Here is a 22,518-nt window from a genome sequence, read left to right as displayed (position 1 = left end):
AAATCCTTCTACTACTCTGCTCCAAACTAACAGGTCAGCTTAAAGCTCTGCTACAGTTTGTCACAACACTTGACTTTGATTTTGTACTTAAGTTGTACAGCTACAGCTGAGAATTTATTGTAGCAGTAAGGTTTCACTGCCCTGCTGACCAGCTCTCATTTAGAAGTTCTGCATGCCATGTAGAACAATGCTGATTTCTGACAACCCTGGGTTTATACTCCTCCTTACATATCTGCTGTTGCTAAAGGAGTTTTCACTTGGAGCAAGTCCTGTGTTGTGGAACTCAATGCCTTAGTCATAAAAATCCAAGAGATACTGACTGACTCAGTTTCACAGTTTCAGCTGAACTGCCAAAAAAGACAAAAGGGCATTTTTTATATGGTGTGCATGAGTATGATGAAGTGCAGGGCACTACTAAATAGATGCCTCATTTGGTCTCCATATGAAATATTAGCTTGCAAAATTATCAGAAGTTTTATACCAAATTGTAATTGTGTCCATTGTACTGAAGAAATTTAATGTAAAACAATAAATATTTCAGATTCCAACAGACAAATCTGGACGTTTCACCCCAGTTCACAACCAAGCCCCACAAAGCAGCCACTTACTCACTCCCTCATCAGCAGGATTAGGGAGAGAATCAGAAGGATAGAAGCTAAAAAGCTCAGGTGTTGAGATAAAGACAGTTTAATAGGGAAAGTAAAAGCTGTGCACACAAGGAAAAAAACCTGAAAGAATTAATTCACTGCTGCACAGGGGCAGGCAGGTGTTCAGCCATCTCCAGGAGAGCAGGGCCCCATCACACCTAACAGTTACTCAGGAAGACAGACAGCATCGCTCCAAACATCCTCCCCTTTCTCCTTCTTCCCTCCACTTTACACACTGAGCATAATGTCATATCGTCTGGGATATCCCTCTGGTCATTTTGGACAGGATACACCTGTCACGGCTGTGTCTTCTCCTAATGCACCCCCAACTTCTTTGCCAGTGTGGCAGCCAAAATGTAAGATCCAAGCCAAAACCAGCACAATGATCCAATATTACTAAAATTGAATAGAAACTGTTTTCAGGTATGGAAGTATTCCAGTCTTGTGTCTAAATTACTTCAAAGCCAGCACATATTTAGTGATGAACTTACTTGTGTTACATGTTTATTGATTAGGATCTTGCAAAGGGAAAGCCAACTTCAGTGAGAGCTCAGAAGTCTCAAAGTTGTGTTTTCTGGTTCAAGCTGCAGTGATAAGGTTAATGTTTAACATGGTGGTCCTATGTGTACGATGTTTTGTTATTTAAACTCAATTTCCTTCCTTTGAAACTGAGAGCAAATTACTGAGACAATAAGAAATTCATAACATGAGACACCTAATTCAAGAATTCCCATATTTCTTCCCCAAAATTATATATTGCATTTTTTACTTCATATTTTTTCATGACTAAATTTTATCGGATTAACATCAGATGACAATAATTGAGTTTATCCAGTTTAAAGAGAGGGACAGCATAATATATCTCAAGACATGCTGAAAATTTACAGTGTCTGGCTGTGTACTCAGTAACAGTCACCTCCTCATCAAATGATGAACATTTTTACTAAAGCACATATTTGAACTTTAACTTTCAAATGTTTCTTCATTCTACCAGTATCAGAGCTTCACTCTTGATTACTAGAGCTTAGAAACTTAGAACAAAACTGGAATAATTTTGAACTGCCTTCCAAGTTCACTTTGCTTTCTAAATAAGTATTTGACATTTTCTCAGTGCTTTTCACATATTCCTGCACTGATATTTTGAATAAAAAGGAGGTTAGAAAGAGATGTGTGGGTTTGGGTTTAGTTGAAGGTTCAGCTTCAATCGTATCTGCTGCGGTACCTGTATTAAACTTCAGTTTACGGACATAAGAGACAAGTGTAACATCCAGCAGAAACATGAGAACAATTTCCATCTTTCTCTTTTTTATTTAACCACATAAGTACATGTCAACAGTTGGCATAAACTTCATAAAAATACAGTACCTTTTTGTGCCGAAACACTAGTCACAATGTTTATATAAAGATTTTTTTTCCTGCTTCCTTGAATTCAATTAACATTTTAAAAAGTGACTTTCCAAAAGCCCTTTCTTTATGAGTTTCCTTATAGAAATTTTTCCAAAAGCTATTCTGTAAAAGTTAAAAAGCTAATGCATTTTCAGCCATTCTCCCTCACCCTCTCAATAAAACAGATTTTAAAAAAATAAGAAGTTTTACAATACTGATCAGTTGTTATACTACTACTTTATCACAGGTTCCCATTTAATTGATACTGTTATAGGCGTGATGGATGGTATCCCTATAGCACCTAGAATTGCTAGATGCTATTAGGGCTAAAAAGATCAGTCATATCAATAGACTGATGTCTGAACAAAAAAAAAAAACTAAGTCAAACCAAATCCAAAACATGAATGATATACAGCGAAACATCAGACTTGAGAAGTCTTATACTGTAGAATCACAATTACTGTGATACTTCCCAATGGCAATAAACATATAAAAATTCTACCAGGTCAGGTAAACGACTAAAGGGTGTCCTTGCACTGGGTATCTTGGAAAGTGAATTCTCTATCTAATTATAATATTGGTGTGACACCAAGATGACAGAAAAACTGCAGAACCAGTCTAATAATGTTGAAGCAATTACACCCACACGACTGACTACACCCATATCACAACTGGGGCTTAATTTTTCTTTAATGCTGATGATAAAGTCCAGGGAGGATCTAATATATGGGGAAATAAAACAGGGAATACATTTTGAAAGTAATTTCTTATCAAGTTAGGCGCTGAAGGTCTAGTTAAGGCAGTGAAGGATTTATTTCAGTATCTTTCTAAGGCTATGACAGATTTTTCCTGAATAAAGCATTTTCCCTTAAAAATTTCATGTATATTATGCCAGCTTATTGTGAATGCATAACAATGCTAAAAACCCTTGGACACTGAGAAGCTAAACTATTGCTTACTGCAAATATTACCCTTATTAGTCTTCTTTTTTAATATCAATAGGATTCCAGGAACATGCACCAAAAAAAATGAAGTTTCAAGTCCGCCTACAAACTTTTCCATAGCTACTTTTAACTCTTTTTGGATCAGTGTTAAATAAAATGTGCAAACATATAATCATTTGCATAGCAAATCTCAAGGGACTGACCCTGAAATAGAAATTCAAACTGTTAGGTTTAAGATATTTCTATAATCAGAATTCACTTAAAATGGTAAAAAATAAAATACACATTTTTCCATTTTAAGTCTAGTAGAAAAGGTATTTCTGATTTAGAATTCTTATAGTTAATAGTTTAAAGATTTGAAAGACCGATGCTTCATTGCATTGAAATGTTATTCCTTTGGAATCTTCAAGACTCTGTAATTGCTATTTTCAAATACTGTGATGAAATACGGCCTGGAATTCTTGCTCATAAGGGTACATAAAGGAATTTTTCCCCTATTGGCAGGATCTTCAACATCCCAAATTTCAGGCATACTGCAACCAGGCCTAGAAAACACACGAATATGAAAAGAGAAATGAAGAAACGCCATAAAAAACCCCGAACATTTAGCTTGCTGAACTCAGTTTTATAGTGCCCCATGAATACTTGATTGTGACATATATATTTTTTAAAGTTTGTCTTTATACTAGACATTATCAGATTACAAAACCAGTAAATATAGTAGTAATTTAAAAATAATATTGAGAATGTGTAAAATGGATCTGCTTTTGCCGTTATGTAATCATTAAATAATTAATTTGGAGCAGAAAGCATATAAAACAACACAAATTATACTATATACATTACCAGAGACCCTTAAGTCTTATAAAATGGGGGGTGATATTCACATTCCTAACATTTCTAAAGAAAATTCAAGAAATAAAACACCTTAAAAAAGTAACTTCTTGCTTTTTATTAAGGACCATAGCCAACATATATTTCCTGGACACCTGTCTTTCAAAGTTAGAATTACTGAAAATTTTCTAATTTTAACAAAGATAAGAGCAAAGAAATAGAACATATACATTTAATTTTATTCTAAATGAAAATAAAATAAAATCAAAAATCCAAACTAATTGTGTTCTGGAGGGCAAAAAGAGAAATCAAGGGGGGGGAAAAAGGAAAAAGCATAGCTCTTTCTGAAGGACAGCTTAAATGTGACAAAATTTTTAGTGACTAGTGGTCATAATATTTTGGTACTCCAACTATGTTTTACTCTGCACCTTTTATTCATACTAGGCTTTCATTATACACACACATCTGTTCTTACCACTACAGAACAATGACTTGTTTCCTTAGTGAATCTCTTCACACATACAACACAGCTTTTCAGGTGCACACCAAGAACACAAGGTTGTTAATATGAGTAAAGCCAATTATCACAGAATCATAGAATCAGCCGGGTTGGAAAGGACCTGTGAGATCATCAAGTCCAACCCTTGATCCACTACCACCGTGGTTTCTAGACCATGGCACTAAGTGCCAGACCCAGGGATGGAGAATCCAGCACTTCACTGGGCAGCCCATTCCAATGTCTGATTACCCTTTCTGTAAAGAATTTCTCCCTAATATCCAACCTAAACCTCCCCTGGCACAGCTTAAGACCACGCCCTCTTGTCTTACTGACAGCTGCCTGGGAGAAGAGACCAACCCCCACCTGGCTACAACCTCCTTTCAGGGAGTTGTAGAGAGTGATGAGGTCTCCCCTGAGCCTTTTCTCCAGGCTGAACAGCACCAGCTCCCTCAGCCTCTCCTCATAGGACTTGTGCTTGAGTCCCTTCACCAGCATCGTTGCTCTTCTCTGGACCTGCTCCAGCACCTCAATATCCTTCCTGAACTGAGGGGCCCAGAACTGGACACAGCACTCCAGGTGTGGCCTCATCAGTGCTGAGTACAGGGGAAGAATCACTTCCCTGGTCCTGCTGGCCACACTGTTCCTGATACAGGCCAGGTATCTAGATGCTGGACAAAAATGTATTTTTGATACTTTTAATAAACAAAGCACAGACCAACATTTCAAAACTACCACTTGGTATGAATCTTAAACTACATTTTTGAGCGGTGTGTCATTCTTGTGAGAAAGAGGAACACTACTCACTTTTTTCTGCTTACACATAATGACTCTTCAAGAATGTAGTAATTCACTCCTAGTTCCATCAATTCTCTTTTTACTTCATTTGCAGGTTTTCGACTGTACATGGAATACACTACTTTAGTTCTGGCCCTTCAAAAAGAATAATACAAAAGTTAGCTAGCAATCTAGCATGAGAATGTAAACTTTAACTTTAGACTGGAGAGACTTTTATTTCACAAGATAACTGTGCTAAAAAAAAGTTTACATTAATAGTACTATTTGCTTAAATGTGATTATTTCTTCACAAATCTAACGATTCCAAGCACAATGTTTATAGCCCTTTGATTTTTCTGTAGCAGGAGACAACTTAGTAACAAGAGACATGGTTACTGTGAACAGAAAGTGTGAAGATGTCAAAGCAATGCATTCATTATATAATACTGAAGGCCAGAAACAACCTTGCTTGGACTGTAGGTGATCAGAAGGAATCATTCGCCGAGCCTCTCCGCAAAAGGTCACACTCACTGCCCTTTTTCAGACTTTGCTAAATGCAGAGTGCAAGACCTGATGTTCACCTATGCTGATCAAGCAAAATCAGCACTTGAACACCATGATCCTGTTTTGGAACTAGATGATCTTTAAGGTCCCTTCCAGCCCAGGCCATTCTTTATCACCCAGTAATATCCTCCTTTGAATGTGCAAAGCATGACATTGTTAACTCACATTCATTTTCTGATACCGTACTGCCGGTACTTTATTTTCTCCAGACATTCCCTGTCCCGTATTTTTGTAGCTAGAATAAAATAGGATATTTCCATTGGAAGGGACATACATCAATCATCTAGTCCAACTGCCTGACCAATTCAGGGCAGACCAAAAGTTAAAGCAAGTTAATGCCAACAGAGGACTAAGGACATAAGGTACATAAAATTAATCCCTGCCCTTTCTCTTTTATCCCTCTCTATCTTGCTGTTTTCTTGTTGTGTGTTGGGGTTTTTTAACCAGTTTTACCAAATTAACAAAAAATGATGCTACATTGTATTTATTAGAAAAAGTTCTTGACCTTTCCCGATAAATCAATTCCGTTTAGCAAAATATCCTGATTTTGAAAATAACAGAATAGAAAACTTAGTAATTCCATTATAAAATTTCAGTTTCAACTACTCTTGGTATTTCAATAATTAACAAATGATCACAAAACAAATGACAGCCAGTCACAGGGAGTTAACAGAAATAACTAAACTAGCTATCTTGAGAAAAAAAAAAATCAAACCTGTCTACAATGTCAGGAGTAACTAGAATGAAGAAAGGACATAAGAGTACACATTAAATTCAATTCCACAATTTAATTGCAATTTTTTTTCTATATAAGTTTGAAGCCATATCTATCCCTACAGTATATCCCTTCAGATGAACATAAATCCTGAAGAAATAATGCGTGAGTTTTCAATCTGACTAAAATAGCAAACCAAGTTCTATGGGGTTTTAACAAATTTTACAATATAACATGATGCCATTCCTAGAGTACACTGCAAACATTAAGAGAATTAACAGCAAACACAAATAAACCCTCAACTGCAAAATTTACCTTAAACCTGCATCTTCATAGTGAGGATGATTTACAATAGGACGCAGTGTAGACAATTTAACACTTGCCATTGTAGGCATTGCTCCAGCAAACACTGCATCTGAAATGCACAATTAAAGGCATGTTTGACATGAAGAATCGAACAGCAAAAGTAGAGAAACAGTGCAAATATCTAAACAGTAATCCTCTAGAAAAAACATAGAGTTTTTAGAAGGTCTGACACGGCAGGAACAGGAGATGCACAAAATCTGTTTTCTTTTTAACCTTGAATTCAACATGAGCCATTAGATAACTCAGCATCTAAGAATGAAGATTTAATGCATCTTATTTTTCTTGAACGGGTAGAATAACATAGTTATTACGACAACTCACTTTGTCACTTCTTATGCTAGTGTTAAATGGGCAATAAAATGTCAGTCCACTTTGGCTTGAATGTATTTTACTTTGTTTCCAGCCAGTTTTCTGACACTTCTACTTATTTTAGGAAAAGAAGTGGTGCAACCACAACACATACACGTTTTTAATTCTCTTCTAGCAAAATGGTGATCATGGACCCACATAGAGGACCAGTGTCATTTAAGCAAAAACTTATTTTAATTGGACTTGGCAAAGAGGTTTTTGTTGAAATACTACATCACTGGCTAGAACCTCCAGACCAGTAGCCTGCAGTCTAACAAAGCAAGCTTTCAATGCTTTTCTCATTTGAAGTAGCTTCTATACAGACAAGTATATATGACTTGGCTTTAGGCTTGTCCCAAGGCAAAGTCACAAACTGTAGCAATACCTATGCAATCATTCGTGACAAGTTCTATGGTTCGATCTCACAGTAAATGGGGAACATCCTACACTATTAAACAGTTTACCTTGTCTGGTATTGACTTTTATCCACTCCAAAAGTTCTTCTTGTGGCAAATTGCTAAATTCTCCCATGATGTTCCACTGAGTTTGAAGGTTTGCAGATCCCTCTATTGCCATCAATGCTAAAATAGCAAAGACCAACGTTTTGGGCTGGATTTTATAGAAGAGCCATCCAAATAACTGAAATGCAAGAATCGATTAATTCCTAGACAACAATTCTGTAATGTTGTATGCAGAACAATTCATTTTTATTTCTCTATGAGGAACCTAATATATATTACAGTATGAAACATCTCTGCTTAATTATTCATCTCTGTTCAACTTAGAGAAGAAAAGGTTTTAATCACAGGTTTCTAATACCTAAAATGTAGTTGTGGAGAAGAGGGTAGCTAAATAAAGTTACTTTTTGAAGAAGTTTTGACAAATTTTTAGCATTTTATATTTTAACTGTACAGACTGATTTGATGTTGGCCAACACTAAGCACTTCTACCTAGGCCAAATAACAAATCAGGCATGAAGAAAGTGATGAGCACAACACTTAAACAGATTGATACTGTGTAACCCATCCAGTATTATAAAGAACTGTCCTTCCCTTAAAGAACCTGCAGGGAAACAATTCAGTTTTCTAGGAAACAATCATTTGTTCAGTTGGCATAATATGGGATAGCTTTCTCCTCTTTGCATAATTCTGTCTCATTAACGCATCTTCCCGTTGTTTGACACAGGCATCAGCTGTTTCACAGACAGTAACTGCCTTCATCATACAACCCTAATTCACCTTTAAGACACTTTCTAAAAAATCACTGCAGAGTGGAGGGTGACAGAGACCTCTGAAGATCCAGCCCTGCTGCTCAGGCAGGGTCACCCAGAGCCAGGTGCCCAGGTCCATGTCCAGACAGCTTTTGAGTATCTCCACTGTTTTGGGATTCATTCATTCATACAAAATTCTCCTTGAAGTCAGGGTCCGATTGAAAAATATGAAGCCCAGTTTGCATGTGCATTAAAAATCCAAACAGGTAATTATTTACACTACTTTTTCATTTTCCCAGTAATCAAGCACTGGCTGGTAATAATCCCCAAAGGGTTGATTATACCAGCAAGATACAGCAGCTCTCTGACCACACCTCTTCCCCTGGAAAATTTCTACACTGGCGCAAAAGGCAGTATGTTTGTAGCAGAGCAAATTGGAACTTCATGGTTGCCTGGAATTAACGGTTCTCACGTTCTTAGCAGAGCTGAGCTGAGTTGAAAGTGCGTACCACGGAGTGAGGACTTGTCAGGCAGTCCGTAACACACTTCCTTTCCAAAACTAAAAACTTGTCCCGATTGCAAGCAGACTTTTCCAGAGTACATGCCTTCTCCTTCACTACTGAGAACAAGCCAGCAGGTGCTTCAGTGTTTCTAAAGCATGATGCTGCTGCTCATCTGCATGTCTAATGTACCAGAAGAAGAGTCCTTCCTCCAGAAATAATATGTGTTTAATGTATTACATTACAGCTGATTAAAGTAGCCTCTGCTTCTACTGTTAAACTTGACTGGTAGATGAACCAAATATTTGCAGGTATCATCTTATGAACACAGAATATTGAAACTGTGCTCTTATCACTCTGCAAAATGACTGCTAAAAACATGCTGCCTTGGTGAAATCAGGCACCCACACTAATACAGTCATACCTGGAAAGGTGAATGGTATTGTGGAGAGAAGTCTAACACAGGTAAATAACATGCACATGTTAACTTAGCAAGTGCCTAATCATCCTCACAGTGAAAAAGTTCCCAGATGTTTAGAGGCAACCACCTGTGTTTCACTGTGTGCCCACTGCCTCTCGTCCCGTCACTGGCCACCACTTGAAAGAGCCAGCCATTCCCCCCAGTTTTGTATCATCAGCAAACTTGCTGAGGGTACTCTCTGTCCCATCATCCAGACCATTAACAAAGACACTGAACAGTCTGGACGCAGCACTGACCCCTCGGGTAAATTGCTAGTTATTGGCCTTCAAGCAGACCATGCACCACTGATCACCCCTCTCTGGGCTCAGCCATTCAGACAGTTTTCTATTTGCCTCCCTCTCTACTTCCCAGACAAAAGACTACTTACCCTACTTTTGCTGCAAGTGCAAGCCTTCTAAAACAGCTATTTAAATATAGATTGAAAATCTAGTAACATTTTATGTTATAGATGATTTCAAACTAGAAAGATTAAATCCGAGTTAGATATATGACTTTGATTTTTAAGACTGAAATGTTTTCAACGTGCAAGACTTCAAACAAGACTTCCAGAAAGAAATAACAGACAAAAATATGCAAGGCAATAAGCTCTGAAGAGCTGTGAAAACACAGTGTAAACAAAGTCAAACACTAGATAAAATTAATGGTCAATAAAAACTTGCAATGGCACAGAGGTGTGTAAATGCAGTAAAATCTAGTATATGTCTCCCTATGTTCAAGCTGAATACACAGCACGTTAATTCATATACTAATGCAATTGGACAAGTTGCATAAAACATGGCATTTACTTTATTTGGGAAGAAGTGAGAATGGAACTCTTTTTCGACAGGCAATATAATCTGCTTTATTTTTAACTGCTACCCTCAGGTTCAGCAATTACATGCAGAGAAATCTGCTTTAGGACAAACATCTTTGTAATACTGTAAGTACTGAGATAGCTACAGGATAAAAGAGATCTTACCTGCTTTGAACACACCAAGGAAGCCATAACACATAGATGTGGTGTCAAAAACAGTTTTAGTCTCATGATTAAAATTGCTAGGACACTGTATGCCAACAGCTGTAATGCATGGAATACCAGCTGAAAGGAAAAAAAAAAAACACAAGAAAGGAGCATAATATTTCATACTTTTCATTTCTGTCTTAAACACGCAACTTCATTTTCAATACAAATTATGAGCTTGTCTGAAAGTACAAATCAAAGTAAAGATCTTCATATTTCAGATAGTAATAATGACTTTCTCTTATCTTTTTTCTAAAGTGTATCTAGTATGCTAAGGAATGAAACAACAGGAAGGTAAACATTAACAATAAAATCAAAAGGAGCTAGAGAAATGGCTAGCTATTAAAAAAAATCCTTAAACAACAGGCATATGTAAAATTTCTTGTATAACCTCTTTAGAGAAGTCAAGAGACCTTGCTGTTTAATGTCCAGAATACCCAAGTATGGAATGAAAGTAGAGAATAAAATCATCCTTGATAATCACACAGTCACAGGCAGCTTTCTCCAATATTCTCAGAAAATGTTAAAAAGCATCAGATATCACTCACCACTACTGACATTGAATCTATGTTTCCTGTCGAAGTGCTGTGGTAAATCATAGAGGCATTTTTTCAATCAGTGCTTTTATCTAAGTGATTGCTTATCACAGAATCATTTAGGTTGGAAAAGATCTCTAGGAAAAAGTCCACCCATTAATCTAACACTACCAAGTCCATCACTAAGCTATGTCTCTCAGTGTCACATCGACATGTCTTTAAATACCTCCAGGGATGGTGACTCAACTCCTTCCCTGGGCAGCCTGCTCCAGTGCTTGACAACCCTTATGGTGAAGAAATTTTTCCTAATATCCAATCTAAAATTCCCCTAAGGCAACTTGACAGACATTTATCAGCTCTCTGGGCCACCTGTTCCAATGTTTCACCACTCTCTTTGTAAGAAACTTCTTCCTTATACCTAGTTGAAATCTACTTGATTTCAGTGTTAAGTCATTATCCCTTGTCCTATCACAGTAGGTCCTGCTAAAAAGTTTGTTCCCATCTTTCTTATAGGTCCCCTTTAAGCACTGAAAGGCCCCAATAAGGTCTCCCTGGAGTCGAGTCTTCTCCACACTGAACAACTCCAACTCTCTCAGCCTGTCTTCATAGAAGAGCTGTTCCATCCCTGATTGTTTTTGTGGACCTCCTCTGACAGGTCCATTTTTTCCTGTGCTGAGGGCTCCAGAGCAGGACACAGGACATTATTTTGCATAACTTTACTAAAAAGAACCATGTGTAGTATTATATTCATTATGGCATGTTTCAAAACAGAATTTTAACATTATCTATCATGTCAAAGCCCAGCAAAGGAAGCAATCTCCTTCTCAGTCTATATGGAGAAAACTGAAGATGCAGACTAATTTCAGTGTCTTTTTGTACTGCTACAGCAAAAGGTCAAGACTCCTCTCTTGCAGTCACCCCCATGAGCCAGTATATTTTTTTGTTCAACATTCCAGAATTATTCTGGTGACATAACAGATGTAATTTAAGATGAGTGAATAAAAGGTGTGAATTACTTAGCTTCAAATAAAGCATGTCTATCAGCATCACAGCATTACAACCTGCATTTCAATACTGAGTATTTGCATTAACGTACAAGTAAAAAAATTATGTAGAAAAAGAATCTTACCTCACCATGGTTAAAACGTTCTTCTCTGAAAAAAAAGAAAATCCAAACCCCACATTATTTATGTATTACAGAAGCATTGGTTTTATTTCAAATCATCATAGTGGCATTAGACAACACAACTAATCCAGTAAGCATGAGTCAGTGTCTGCACAGAATTTTTTTTCACTCTGTGAAAGTTTTAAATATACTGCAAATCAGTAACTATCTTCCTCAATCCCTGTATCTATTTGGAAATATGAATATTAATTTTAGTATGTTTTTTTAATTCCATTAATTATAGAACAGCTTATTTAGAAAATAAAATTTCAGTAATATAAAAAAAAAAAAAATCACAGAATTGTTAGGGTTTGAAGGGACCTCTGGAGATCACCCAATCCAACGCCCCTGCCAAGGCACAGTCACCTCAAGCAGGCGACACAGGATTGTGTCCAGGTGGGTTTTGAATGTCTCCAGAGATGGAGACTTCATGCCCTCCCTGGGCAGCCTGTTCCAGTACTCTGCCACCCTCAAAAGAAAGAAGTTCTTCCTCAACTGAGGTGAAACTTGTGTTTTCATTTACAGCCATTACTCCTTGTCCTGTCACTGGGCACCACTGAGAAGAAGCAGAACACTGGTACCAAAAGAAGAGTCAGTCAGGCACTACATATATTGATCTTGGATTGTCAACAGAAAAAGAGTCAAAATCTTGTACACTTCTTGTTCTCCAAAAACATCTGTGAAGATAGGATGCTGAATCCTGCTCACATCTGTTGACATTTTGGTAATGTCCAGTAGACTACAGATAGCAGAGATCACTGAAATGATTAATGGTATTTTACAAAAAAACGGGGAGCAGAAAGACATGCCAGGGAAATGATGACACTCAATTGGACAAACTGATTTCTCTTTAGCACGGCATCAACAAGTGATGTCAAACAGCTCTGATAGGTAGAGTATGTATTAGATATTCAGATAATAAAATTAATACAGTTGGGATCCCTTCCTAAGGATTAAACTCATGTATCTTTATAACCTGGGAAAAAATAATGGAGAGAAAAGAATTTGCATTCACTATTTATAGTAAAAAAGCAAAAATATATATAAATATTGGTTTAGGAACAGAGCAGAAAAGTAAATTATTAAATAAAAAATCTAGGCTTAAATAGGTTAACATGTCTAAAACGAGTTCAGCAGCTAACCTTAGGTTTAGATACCATATAAAAATACCACATATAGTACATCCAAGCCACTCAGTTACTGGACTATATATAACTCATCCTTCGAAAAGGACCAACATAATGTAGAATTCTGAATTATGTAGCATATAGCAAATCAAATGAACTTTCCACAGAAAATTCAGTTTTACATTAAAAAAGGCGGCAATACTTACCTTTCATATTGGCCTGTCTGAGATAAGGACCACATAATAGATTTAATTGCCTGAAGAAAACATGAGCGAACAAAAAATATGAATAAACTTTCAAAAGCATTCCAAAGCATTTTCAACATTTGCTAAATTAAACCACACCTTGGTAATCTCATTTTGAGAAAATGCTAAGATAAAAGACATGCAATGTTTTAGCTAAAACTTCTTTTTGAGGATGTTTAATTAGCCAGGCAGTTAGCAGTTATCCCATCTGTTCCTGTGTAAACTGTAAGTTGTTTTTATGCAAATTATACATAATCAAACTTACAAAACCAGTTATAAACTCCAGTTATAGTATTCATCAGCTAGGTGACAGAAATATTTTTGGCACTCAACATCAGAGCAAATCTTACCATTGACTCAGGACTGAACCTTTGCAAAAATCTTCATATAGAGAACAAAGAATTTGAAGTAAATGTTTTTGAAAACCTGTATTTTATCTAACTGTACTGGGTTTACGTGGCAAGGTTTGGTAGCAGGGGGCCTGCAGGGGCAGCTTCTGTGAAAAGAGACCGGGGGCTGCCCCCATGTTAGACAGAGCCACTTCCAGAGAGCTTCAAACCAGATCTTATCACTGGTCAAAGCTGAACCCATCAGTGACACTGGTGGGGCCTCTACTGATGACATGTTTAAGAAAAGGTAACTGTGCAGCAGGTTTAAGAGAGGGCAGTGAGAAAAATGGGAGAGAAACAACCCTGAAGCCACTGAGGTCAGTGAAGGAGGGAGAAGAGATGCTGTAGGTGCCACAAGATTCCCTTGCAGCTCTGGAGAAGACCATGGTGATGCAGGTTTCTTCCCCCTACAGCCCATGAAGGACTACAGTGGAGCAATATTCACCTGCAGCCTGTGGAGAACTCCATGCCAGAGCAGTTGGACATGCCCTGAAGGATGCTGAAATTCATGGAGAACCCACAAGGGAGCAAATTCCTAGCAGGAGTTGCAGCTCATGGAGAAGAGCTGACAAAAGAGCAGGTTTTCTGGCAGGAGCTGCAACCTGTGGGGGATCCACGCTAGAGCAGTCTGTTCCTGAAGACTGTGCCCCATGGAAAGGACCTATGATAGGCCAGTTCTTAAAAGACCTGCAGCCTATGGAAGGGACCCATTAAGCCAGGCAATGAGGGGAAGGTGTCTTTAGTTTTGCTTTTGTTTCTCATAATCCTACTCTATTTTTCATCTCCAATAAATTGATCTTCCTCAATTCAAGTCTGTTTTGCTCATGACGGGAAATCAGAGAGCGATCCCCCTACATTTATCTTGACCCATGAGATTTTTCAACTCTTCTTTCCCCTTGTCATAATGAGTACAGGGAAGGGGAGAATGGCTTAGCGGGCACCTAGCAGCCAGCCAAGGTTAACCCACCACACTAACTTCTTCCCACCTCAAAATAAATAGTCATCTCTTTACAAAAGCTGAAAACTAAATTCCAGGTAGAGGTGATTCACTACATTAATCACTTACCCTTTTGATGATTACCCCAAAAACCACCAGGACAACTGGCAATAGGAGAGTCTTTGTGTATCTTACTGGAGTCTAAAATGGAAATTAACTGCATTAATTGCTTTCCATTAATCTATAATTATTTCAGTGGTCATTTAAAAGGAAATAATATAAAGAGTTTTTCCTTGAGTAAAACGTAAATGTAAACTCTACCCAGCAATCGTAACACTGGGGTCATCACTACATTATTTCTAATTCTTTGGCAAGCCACTCAAAGCCTAGAAGTAGATTGTATCTCATCTGAATTTGAGTACTACGGGTTGAGTAATCTAAAAACATTCTAAATGCATACCTAGATACTGATGAACTAAAAAACATCTGCTAATGCCATATTATGAAGTTTCAGTGCTGTTCTGTAGTCTAAATCTACGACATAAGGCCTTTGCAGCTCTCTGTATATTTTCCATATACTCAAAACCAGTTACTGAGAGCCACAGAAACTCTTAAGTTTGCAGATCTGTAACCTTTCATTTATCCCTGAGCAAGGACTTCTTTCATTCAAGCAAGCATATTTCTTAGATCCAAAATCAAAACAGTGTTTTTAGTTCAATTAAATGCAATAAAAGCAGTTAAATTTAGCTTTAGCTCATTAATTTCTCTTTTCACAAGTACGCCCTTGAACTTATGATGGCAGTAGGAGGTGATAGTTCTTAGATGTTTTAAGTTACAAACAAAGATAAAACAAGAAGCTCCCCTTTCCATAATCATATATTTTGACCAAATTACCTCTTTTTCCATGAAGTCAAACTCGGCAGCACAGGTATACATTAATGTATCAAAATCCTTGTAGCCAATAAATTTAGATTTCAATATATTTCCTATATGAGCCTGATACAGGAAAAAAATGCAAACTGTAGTAAGCAAAAACTGTCCTGTTTTCCACAGCAAAGTAGTTTAAATGTAAATTAGAACAGAAGTTTATGCATTTACAATATTGTTATAAGAGTTGTAAAAATCTACTTCCAGTGTATTAAATGACATCTTTGACTGTAATACAGATTAAATGGTGTCAAATAAAAAGCAGAAAAAGAGGTATTATCATTGTGATTGGATTCAGGAAGCGTATAGTTTTATACAGTCATATTTTAAAATATGAGCTTCCCATCTTTTACCTCTTGATAGACATCTGCAGACAAGTTTTTAACAACAGAACAAATCGGCTGAAGTAAAGCAAGACAACCTTGTTACAACAATCATTTCAAAACTGTCCTAAAAATTAGCTTCAGAGAAGAGTGAGCTAAGAAACTGAGTAAACAAAAGGTGTAGGTAGAAGATATACAAAATAAACAAAGGTCTATAAATCCACATTTAAAAACAAATGCGGAATATTTACTAACTCAAAAGTAAAGACATTTGTCTTTTCACAAACTTTGGTAATAACATCTCAAAGTGATAACACATAATGAAAGGGAAAGCAAATATACAATCTCTCTCCCATTTCTGCAAAACAAATATTGGAATTTCATGGAAGTTTATCAATAATATGTCAAACTCAAAATACTAAGAATTATAAAAGTTTTGGAAGACACCAACCAGATACTCCAATAAGAGAACTTACATCATCGGCTACTCCAAGCACAAAAGAAGTCAGGTATTTCAAGGTGACTGTCCCAAATAACCAGGCACATCCTTCAATAACCTTAAAAATGCATTTGGAATGAAATAAACATTTCTTGAACTTTTAAAGAAATCTTTTATTTTTTAAAAGGCTTATTAAATTTAGCTACTACTTACAAATTCTCCTATGTTATCACCCATAAGTACAGTAATTTCTAACCAATGACACCTGCCAGATTTCAGTACACTGAGGTGTTTAAAGTTTCTGTATTTTCTGTTACAGTTGAAATAATTTTGTGCAGCTGATTTACACTACAGCTGCATACAACATTATCACAGAGGAGGCACCAAAGTTAACTTTAAACAGGGGCTGCCAGTTCCATCTGTTTTGCATACACCAGTGTGTAAGGATTATTATTCAACAAGAGCCATTTCATATTCTCAGGTTGTGCTACTCTGGTTCAAATCTTTGGAGGAATTAGCTGATTTATAGCACCATGTAAAGATAATCTCAAGTTAGAACTTGAAGGAAATATGAACAAAATATGTACAGTTATTACTTTTAGTTACGTATCAAGTTTATCCCTGTGGCAGAAAGATTAAATTCTTGGCAGTGACGCTTAATCTATTTAATTCTTTATAAAACTGGATCAACTGAATAGGAAAACCTGTCTCAGTATCTTGTATTTGGGACTCACAGCAGATGCTTTCAGAGAGAATTCAACAAAATACAAACTGATCTTTGCCCTTATGTAACCAGACCAGGGTTTTTATGTGATGATGGGTTGCATTCAATCATCTCATTTAATGGCTGCTAAGAAACCTAGGAGGTATCCTAATCCTTTTCTGAATGCCTCTATTTTTTTTTTTTTTTGCTTCCATAGTAACTTTTCTCTTCCTTATAAGCTTATTGCTACTAGCATCAGGGGCACTAAAAAAAAAACTATAATTATATCGTACTTCTATTCACTGGCTTTGTAATATTTACCTTTATTTTACAAGATGTAGAATTCTAACCTATTTTAAAATCTCAGCTATTTAGTGAATCTACGTTAATAATTATCTTCATACTCTACTTAAATCTGATGGTAGTAGATCTTGGGGGAAGGCATTCTAGTTTGTTAATTTTTTTTTTTAAACTAAGACACATTGCCTGAGACTGCATGCAATATGTATGATGTTACATGTGAATTTCCAAAATAAAAGAAATAATTATGCTTTCACTATAGTTCCTTCTCCGTGACTTCCATCACGTATTTTCCTTTTTGATGCCTGTTCAGTAATGAATTGATGTATTCAGAGAACTTTCCATAAAAATACCAAGATTTCTCTGCTGAGTGGCAAGACCTTATTTGCATCAATTATTTTATATACACATTTACAGTGGTGGTCCTCCTTTGAAAACTTAACCATTTAATCCCACCCTTTGTTTCTTACCTTCTAACATTCACACTTTATCCCATGAGTTTAATTTCTTTTATAGTTCCAGTTAGATAACTTCTCCAAAAGGTTTCTGAAATCCAAATGCATTGCATTCACCCACACACCCTTAACTACATCCTTCAGAGAAGTCAAACACATTTGCGAGGCATGACTTCCTTCCACAGAGGCTGTATTGGATCTCTTTCATTATGCTGCACGTACATACAGCTTAACAACTTCATCACTGCACATGTTTTTATTCTTTTAGACAAAACAGATTTATTAGTCTACCATTGCACAAATGCCTTGGATCTCCTTTTTAAAAAGCTGACATGGGATATGTCTCTACTGATTTTTCTTGGTACCACAGTCAACTACATTGGCAGGCATGTATACATGAATTGCAGTTTGCTATAAATATTTTAATTCCTTTCTATTCTAATTCTAATTGTACAAATTCCATCCAGGTTTCCTAACAAGTTATCCTTCATTTAATAAGAATGCCTGTCTTAAGTCAATCATAGTCTAGGTAGGCTCCCATTTCAGATGTTTTTACACATTGATGTTATGTCTTAAGCAGCAAGTCACTTCTCATGTTTTCTACAGGGTTGTATTTTATTCATAACAGTTTTAGGAGTGTCCCCTGTTTGGAAATGACTTCTACTGCCCTCAAACGCCACCCACACACCCTACAGTCTTTTATTCCAACGTGCTTTCTTATGTAATTTTAAGATGTTTGCTGTCATTATAAAAACATGTTTTAAAAATTATATAGGACACATTTTAGTGAACATCTAAAGCTGTATCTTAATCTCCATTTCTGCAAGGACTGTTAGGCTTTCATTTGCCTTTTCTAAATTGACCTTTATTTTAAAGGGGTTTCCATACAGATCTTAGGTTTTGTAAACATGTTAAGTTTTTAATTTAAAATTAAATGTGTTGTCATTCAAAGGCTATTTCAGTTTTCTGACAGAAATGTATGCTTCTGCCCTTTTAGGATTAATTGCTGAGAACATGACCAATCTATTAAAGACAGTAGTTACGATATATTCCTTGATTTTCCATGATTAAAAACTAAGTTATTTCTGTATTTCACTAAACCAAAGAAAAGTCTTAGTTTTTCTCTAAAATTCAAAATATATGAAATTCCTTACCCAGACATAGACTTCCCTTCTGCGGCTTTTCAAGATTTTTGGACTCCAAACAAGAATTCTCTAATAAAAAATGAATGCACATTTTCAGGTAATATAGTAACAATAAGACATTTTAGTACCCTGAATGAGGCTTTTTTTGTTTTGTTTGGTAAGCCTATTGCAACAAACAGGTACTTATTAAAAGACCTTCCATTATTAATACAACCTCAAAGACAAATGAATATGTAGCAGTATGAATTCACCCTGCACTAGCAAAACACACCAGCATAAAAACTCTTACTGCAGTTTATATACAATTAATGGAAGATTACTTTTTTCCTTAACAAGTAAGGAGATTCTGTATTATACAGTTCTAAGCATCTTTAAGTCAAAGCCAATGGGAAACTGAATTATGTCTGCTTTGTGAATGACAAGAGACATCTGAAGCAATAAATAAATTACTGGGAGCCTAATACAAACAATTTTCAAGTAAGGCATCAGAATATGGAGAGTGGTAGGAGTTACTCATATTTTTCTGTTTCACATTATGTTCCTCTATTTATGACACAAGGAAGATTCATTTTAAGCTAATTTGATGAACAATGCAATTAAAAGCTTCCACAAATCCAGTCCATATGTGAGACTGAGGCCACTATAAGCACCCAAACACCATGGAAACAATAAATACTTTTCTCAAAGCAGAAAACAGGCAAGGAACTCAACCTGTACTTACTATATAATTACAAAAGCTGCTACAAGAAACTAGAATGGATTTATAACAAGCAAACTATATGACAGCAAATATGTAAGCCAAGGCAGTTTATTGTTAGCATAAGTGAGAAATTATCACTCTTTTGGTGACGGACAAAATATAAACAAACAAACAAAAAAGAGACAAAAATAATCAGAAATTTAGATGATTTGTAGTAAGCCAAACTAGATCTGTTCACACAGTCCTATTTCCTAAGTACATAAATACCTTCAGAGAAACTATATGAAACTGAAAGAGATCGTGGGTTTTTTTCCTATTTAAGGAAAAATTAAGACAATGAACAACAAGATGACAGGTCTTCAGTGAAAAATATCACTAACGTGGCAGTATGATTCAGTAGTTTCAAATAGTCTTAAACCACTGTTATATATGTTTTAGTCAGTTGTTCTGCATTAGCGGGTTCACTATTAATAAAGAAGCATTTAAGTGAAACTCTTCCTTTACAATTCCTCTTATTTTACAATTACTCTGGTTAAAAATACAAACCTGGTAAAATTTTATATTTTTATAAAAAGAAGAGCACTATAAAAATAGGTGAACTGAGCCTTAACTGAATTTCTCTTATGAAGAGGGGTTTGGTGCAAATCCATCCTTTTTAAAATTAGTATTTACCCATTCATTAGATATCTTCATGGTCTAATTCTGTCTCTCATGTGAAAGATTTCTCATGTCTGGTAATGCAGCAGTTTCACATTTTACATCAATACATATATAGCAGTACAGCGTTACAGTCTTAGCATGTCATGTTTTTTTTCCTAAACAACTTACCGAGATAACTACTAAAGATGCAGCATAATATGATGTCAGTAACATTGAATTACCGAACATCAGAATAAAACACACTAAAAGAGATACCTGAAAGAAGAAAACAAAAATAATTAAATTTAAAATAGAAAAGGTAAGAATTACCTGTTCTGTCAACAGTTTTAAATTGAAAACCACCTGCTTCACAGCAAATAAGAGCTTGATACTCAAGTTTGCAGATTCATTCTGAAAGCAGTGACTATAAGACTTAATGGCAACAGTAAGTCAAGTATATTATTGTGTTAATTTACATTTTTAAAGTGCTTAAGGACAAAAAGATCTGATCATAGGAGTAATTCGTTTTATGTGATACAACAGTTACATTTCTGAAGTTATTTCTAAAAACATTTTTCTTTTTTTTTCAAATTGTTGTCTTAGTTCTCCATCCTGTCTGTTACCTTTCAGAATTCCGGACAAACACAAAAAAGCTGAATAAAATGTCGCATTCTTTCTTCCTAATTGACAAGCATATATTTAAAATACAATCATCCCCAAAGTCAAGGAAGTAGAACTCTGACTGTTTGACATATGCACCTAACTATATGAGTTTGAAATCAAGGTTGAAATAAAACTTTTATCCACCATCCTGATCTCCTACTGTGCTTTCATTTTGATAGAAAGCAATCTGAATTACATTTTCGAACCTGGAGAGCAAAATCAATGAGCAAGCTCTGTCTTTTACGCACAGGAATAAAGAAAAATAACGCAGTTATTTGCACACTTTTCTACTCTCTTCCTCACACTTTCATTTTCCACAGATGAGAGGGGGCAGCAAAAATTGAAAACGCCACAAAACAGAGACTGGTAGTTTACCCAGACTCATTCAGCTTTCTCTGTAATATAACATGATTGTTTATCTATCTGAAAATAGGCTATTTATGCCACTTTAGCACCCATAAAGCTATTGACATAAGCCAAAAAGCTAAAGTATTTCATGTTGCTACTGTCAAAGAACTTCTTAAGAAATATGCTTTTTTGCAAATTTTCCCTTGTAAATCTGACTGGAAAGAAGTATTTAGTGTCCCAGGTTTATATGAGAAGTGACTTGCACAGAACTTATTACTGCCTTTAGTTTACCATTTAGAGTATTTCAAAAAATGTTTGAAAACATATGAAATACAATTTAGTTTCTTTCCTGAGGTAAATATTCTCTTTTTGTCCATTGAGTTAGCATAGCCCAATTTTAGCAAAAAAATATTTTTAAAGACAATCATATTTCTTTAAAAAGTTGTTCACATCTTCCTTTATATTTAAAACTTCAATCTCACTTCAAAGAGCAAAATTCCTAGTAGCAAAACTTGACAATTATCTTAACTTTAAAAGTTAAAAATCAGATATTACGCAGAAACTTACACATCTTTTAATTACCCCTTTCTTTCTTGACTTTCTCACAAGTTTGGAAAAAAAAAAATTGCTCTTCAGGTTAATAGTTTATTTTCTTGTTCTCCTTTCTAGATAACTCTCCAAACAGTTAAACCACAAGATCTTTACATGGTCAAGACTGCACTAGTTTTCAAAACCCAATCTTAGTTCAAATCCAGGCCCACTCTGCCTCATTAATGCAGCTAAGGAAAACCATTGTGCAGCTAAGGAAAACATGTCAGACAAATGGTCTCTTTTGATGCTTTGACATGTTTAAGGAGATTAAAGATTTTTTAAAAAAGTATTACCATATGAGCATTTAGTATCTTCTGTAATTTGTTGGAGTCAATATAACCCATAATACACACCGCAAATAACGAAGCTATCTAGAATGAAAAGTGAAAGAGAAGTTAAAACAATTTGTACTGGTGTACTCTTTCCAGTAGAATATACATTCATGCAAAAAAAGAGATTATTCAAACAATCATTAACTTTTCTTCCTATTTTTCTGCTAAGTCAGTACTTAGGCATTTCATAATCATTTCTATCAAAAAACCTATTGTGGTGCTCTGAATAACAAATATCAAATATAGTTAGATATTTAAGAAATAAGTATTCAGCTTTATAAAAAAT

General features: G+C 35.7%; 1 protein-coding gene across 1 annotated transcript in view; it reads right to left on the bottom strand.

The window, feature by feature from the left end:
* Positions 1 to 1,935: 1,935 nt before the first annotated feature.
* DPY19L1 (dpy-19 like C-mannosyltransferase 1) overlaps positions 1,936 to 22,518 on the bottom strand; it is a 43,492-nt gene continuing 22,909 nt past the window's right edge. Inside the window, exons 11-23 of the mRNA XM_051768433.1 lie at positions 22,194 to 22,271; positions 20,488 to 20,574; positions 18,969 to 19,028; positions 16,394 to 16,474; positions 15,562 to 15,663; positions 14,797 to 14,868; positions 13,303 to 13,352; positions 11,934 to 11,958; positions 10,227 to 10,346; positions 7,542 to 7,716; positions 6,679 to 6,778; positions 5,115 to 5,240; positions 1,936 to 3,522 (exon numbers count right to left, since the gene is read on the bottom strand). Coding sequence (XP_051624393.1) covers positions 3,366 to 3,522; positions 5,115 to 5,240; positions 6,679 to 6,778; positions 7,542 to 7,716; positions 10,227 to 10,346; positions 11,934 to 11,958; positions 13,303 to 13,352; positions 14,797 to 14,868; positions 15,562 to 15,663; positions 16,394 to 16,474; positions 18,969 to 19,028; positions 20,488 to 20,574; positions 22,194 to 22,271 — 1,233 coding nt within the window. The 3' untranslated portion in view covers positions 1,936 to 3,365. The remainder of the gene's footprint in view (positions 3,523 to 5,114; positions 5,241 to 6,678; positions 6,779 to 7,541; positions 7,717 to 10,226; positions 10,347 to 11,933; positions 11,959 to 13,302; positions 13,353 to 14,796; positions 14,869 to 15,561; positions 15,664 to 16,393; positions 16,475 to 18,968; positions 19,029 to 20,487; positions 20,575 to 22,193; positions 22,272 to 22,518) is intronic.

This window comes from Manacus candei, unplaced genomic scaffold, assembly GCF_025592945.1.
Source record: "Manacus candei isolate 608988 ecotype Guabito, Panama unplaced genomic scaffold, ASM2559294v1 h1tg000095l, whole genome shotgun sequence".
In the NCBI taxonomy this organism is placed as follows: domain Eukaryota; kingdom Metazoa; phylum Chordata; class Aves; order Passeriformes; family Pipridae; genus Manacus; species Manacus candei.
The sequence above is the reverse complement of the archived record's forward strand: the minus strand, read 5'-3'. Positions and strand labels throughout refer to the sequence as shown.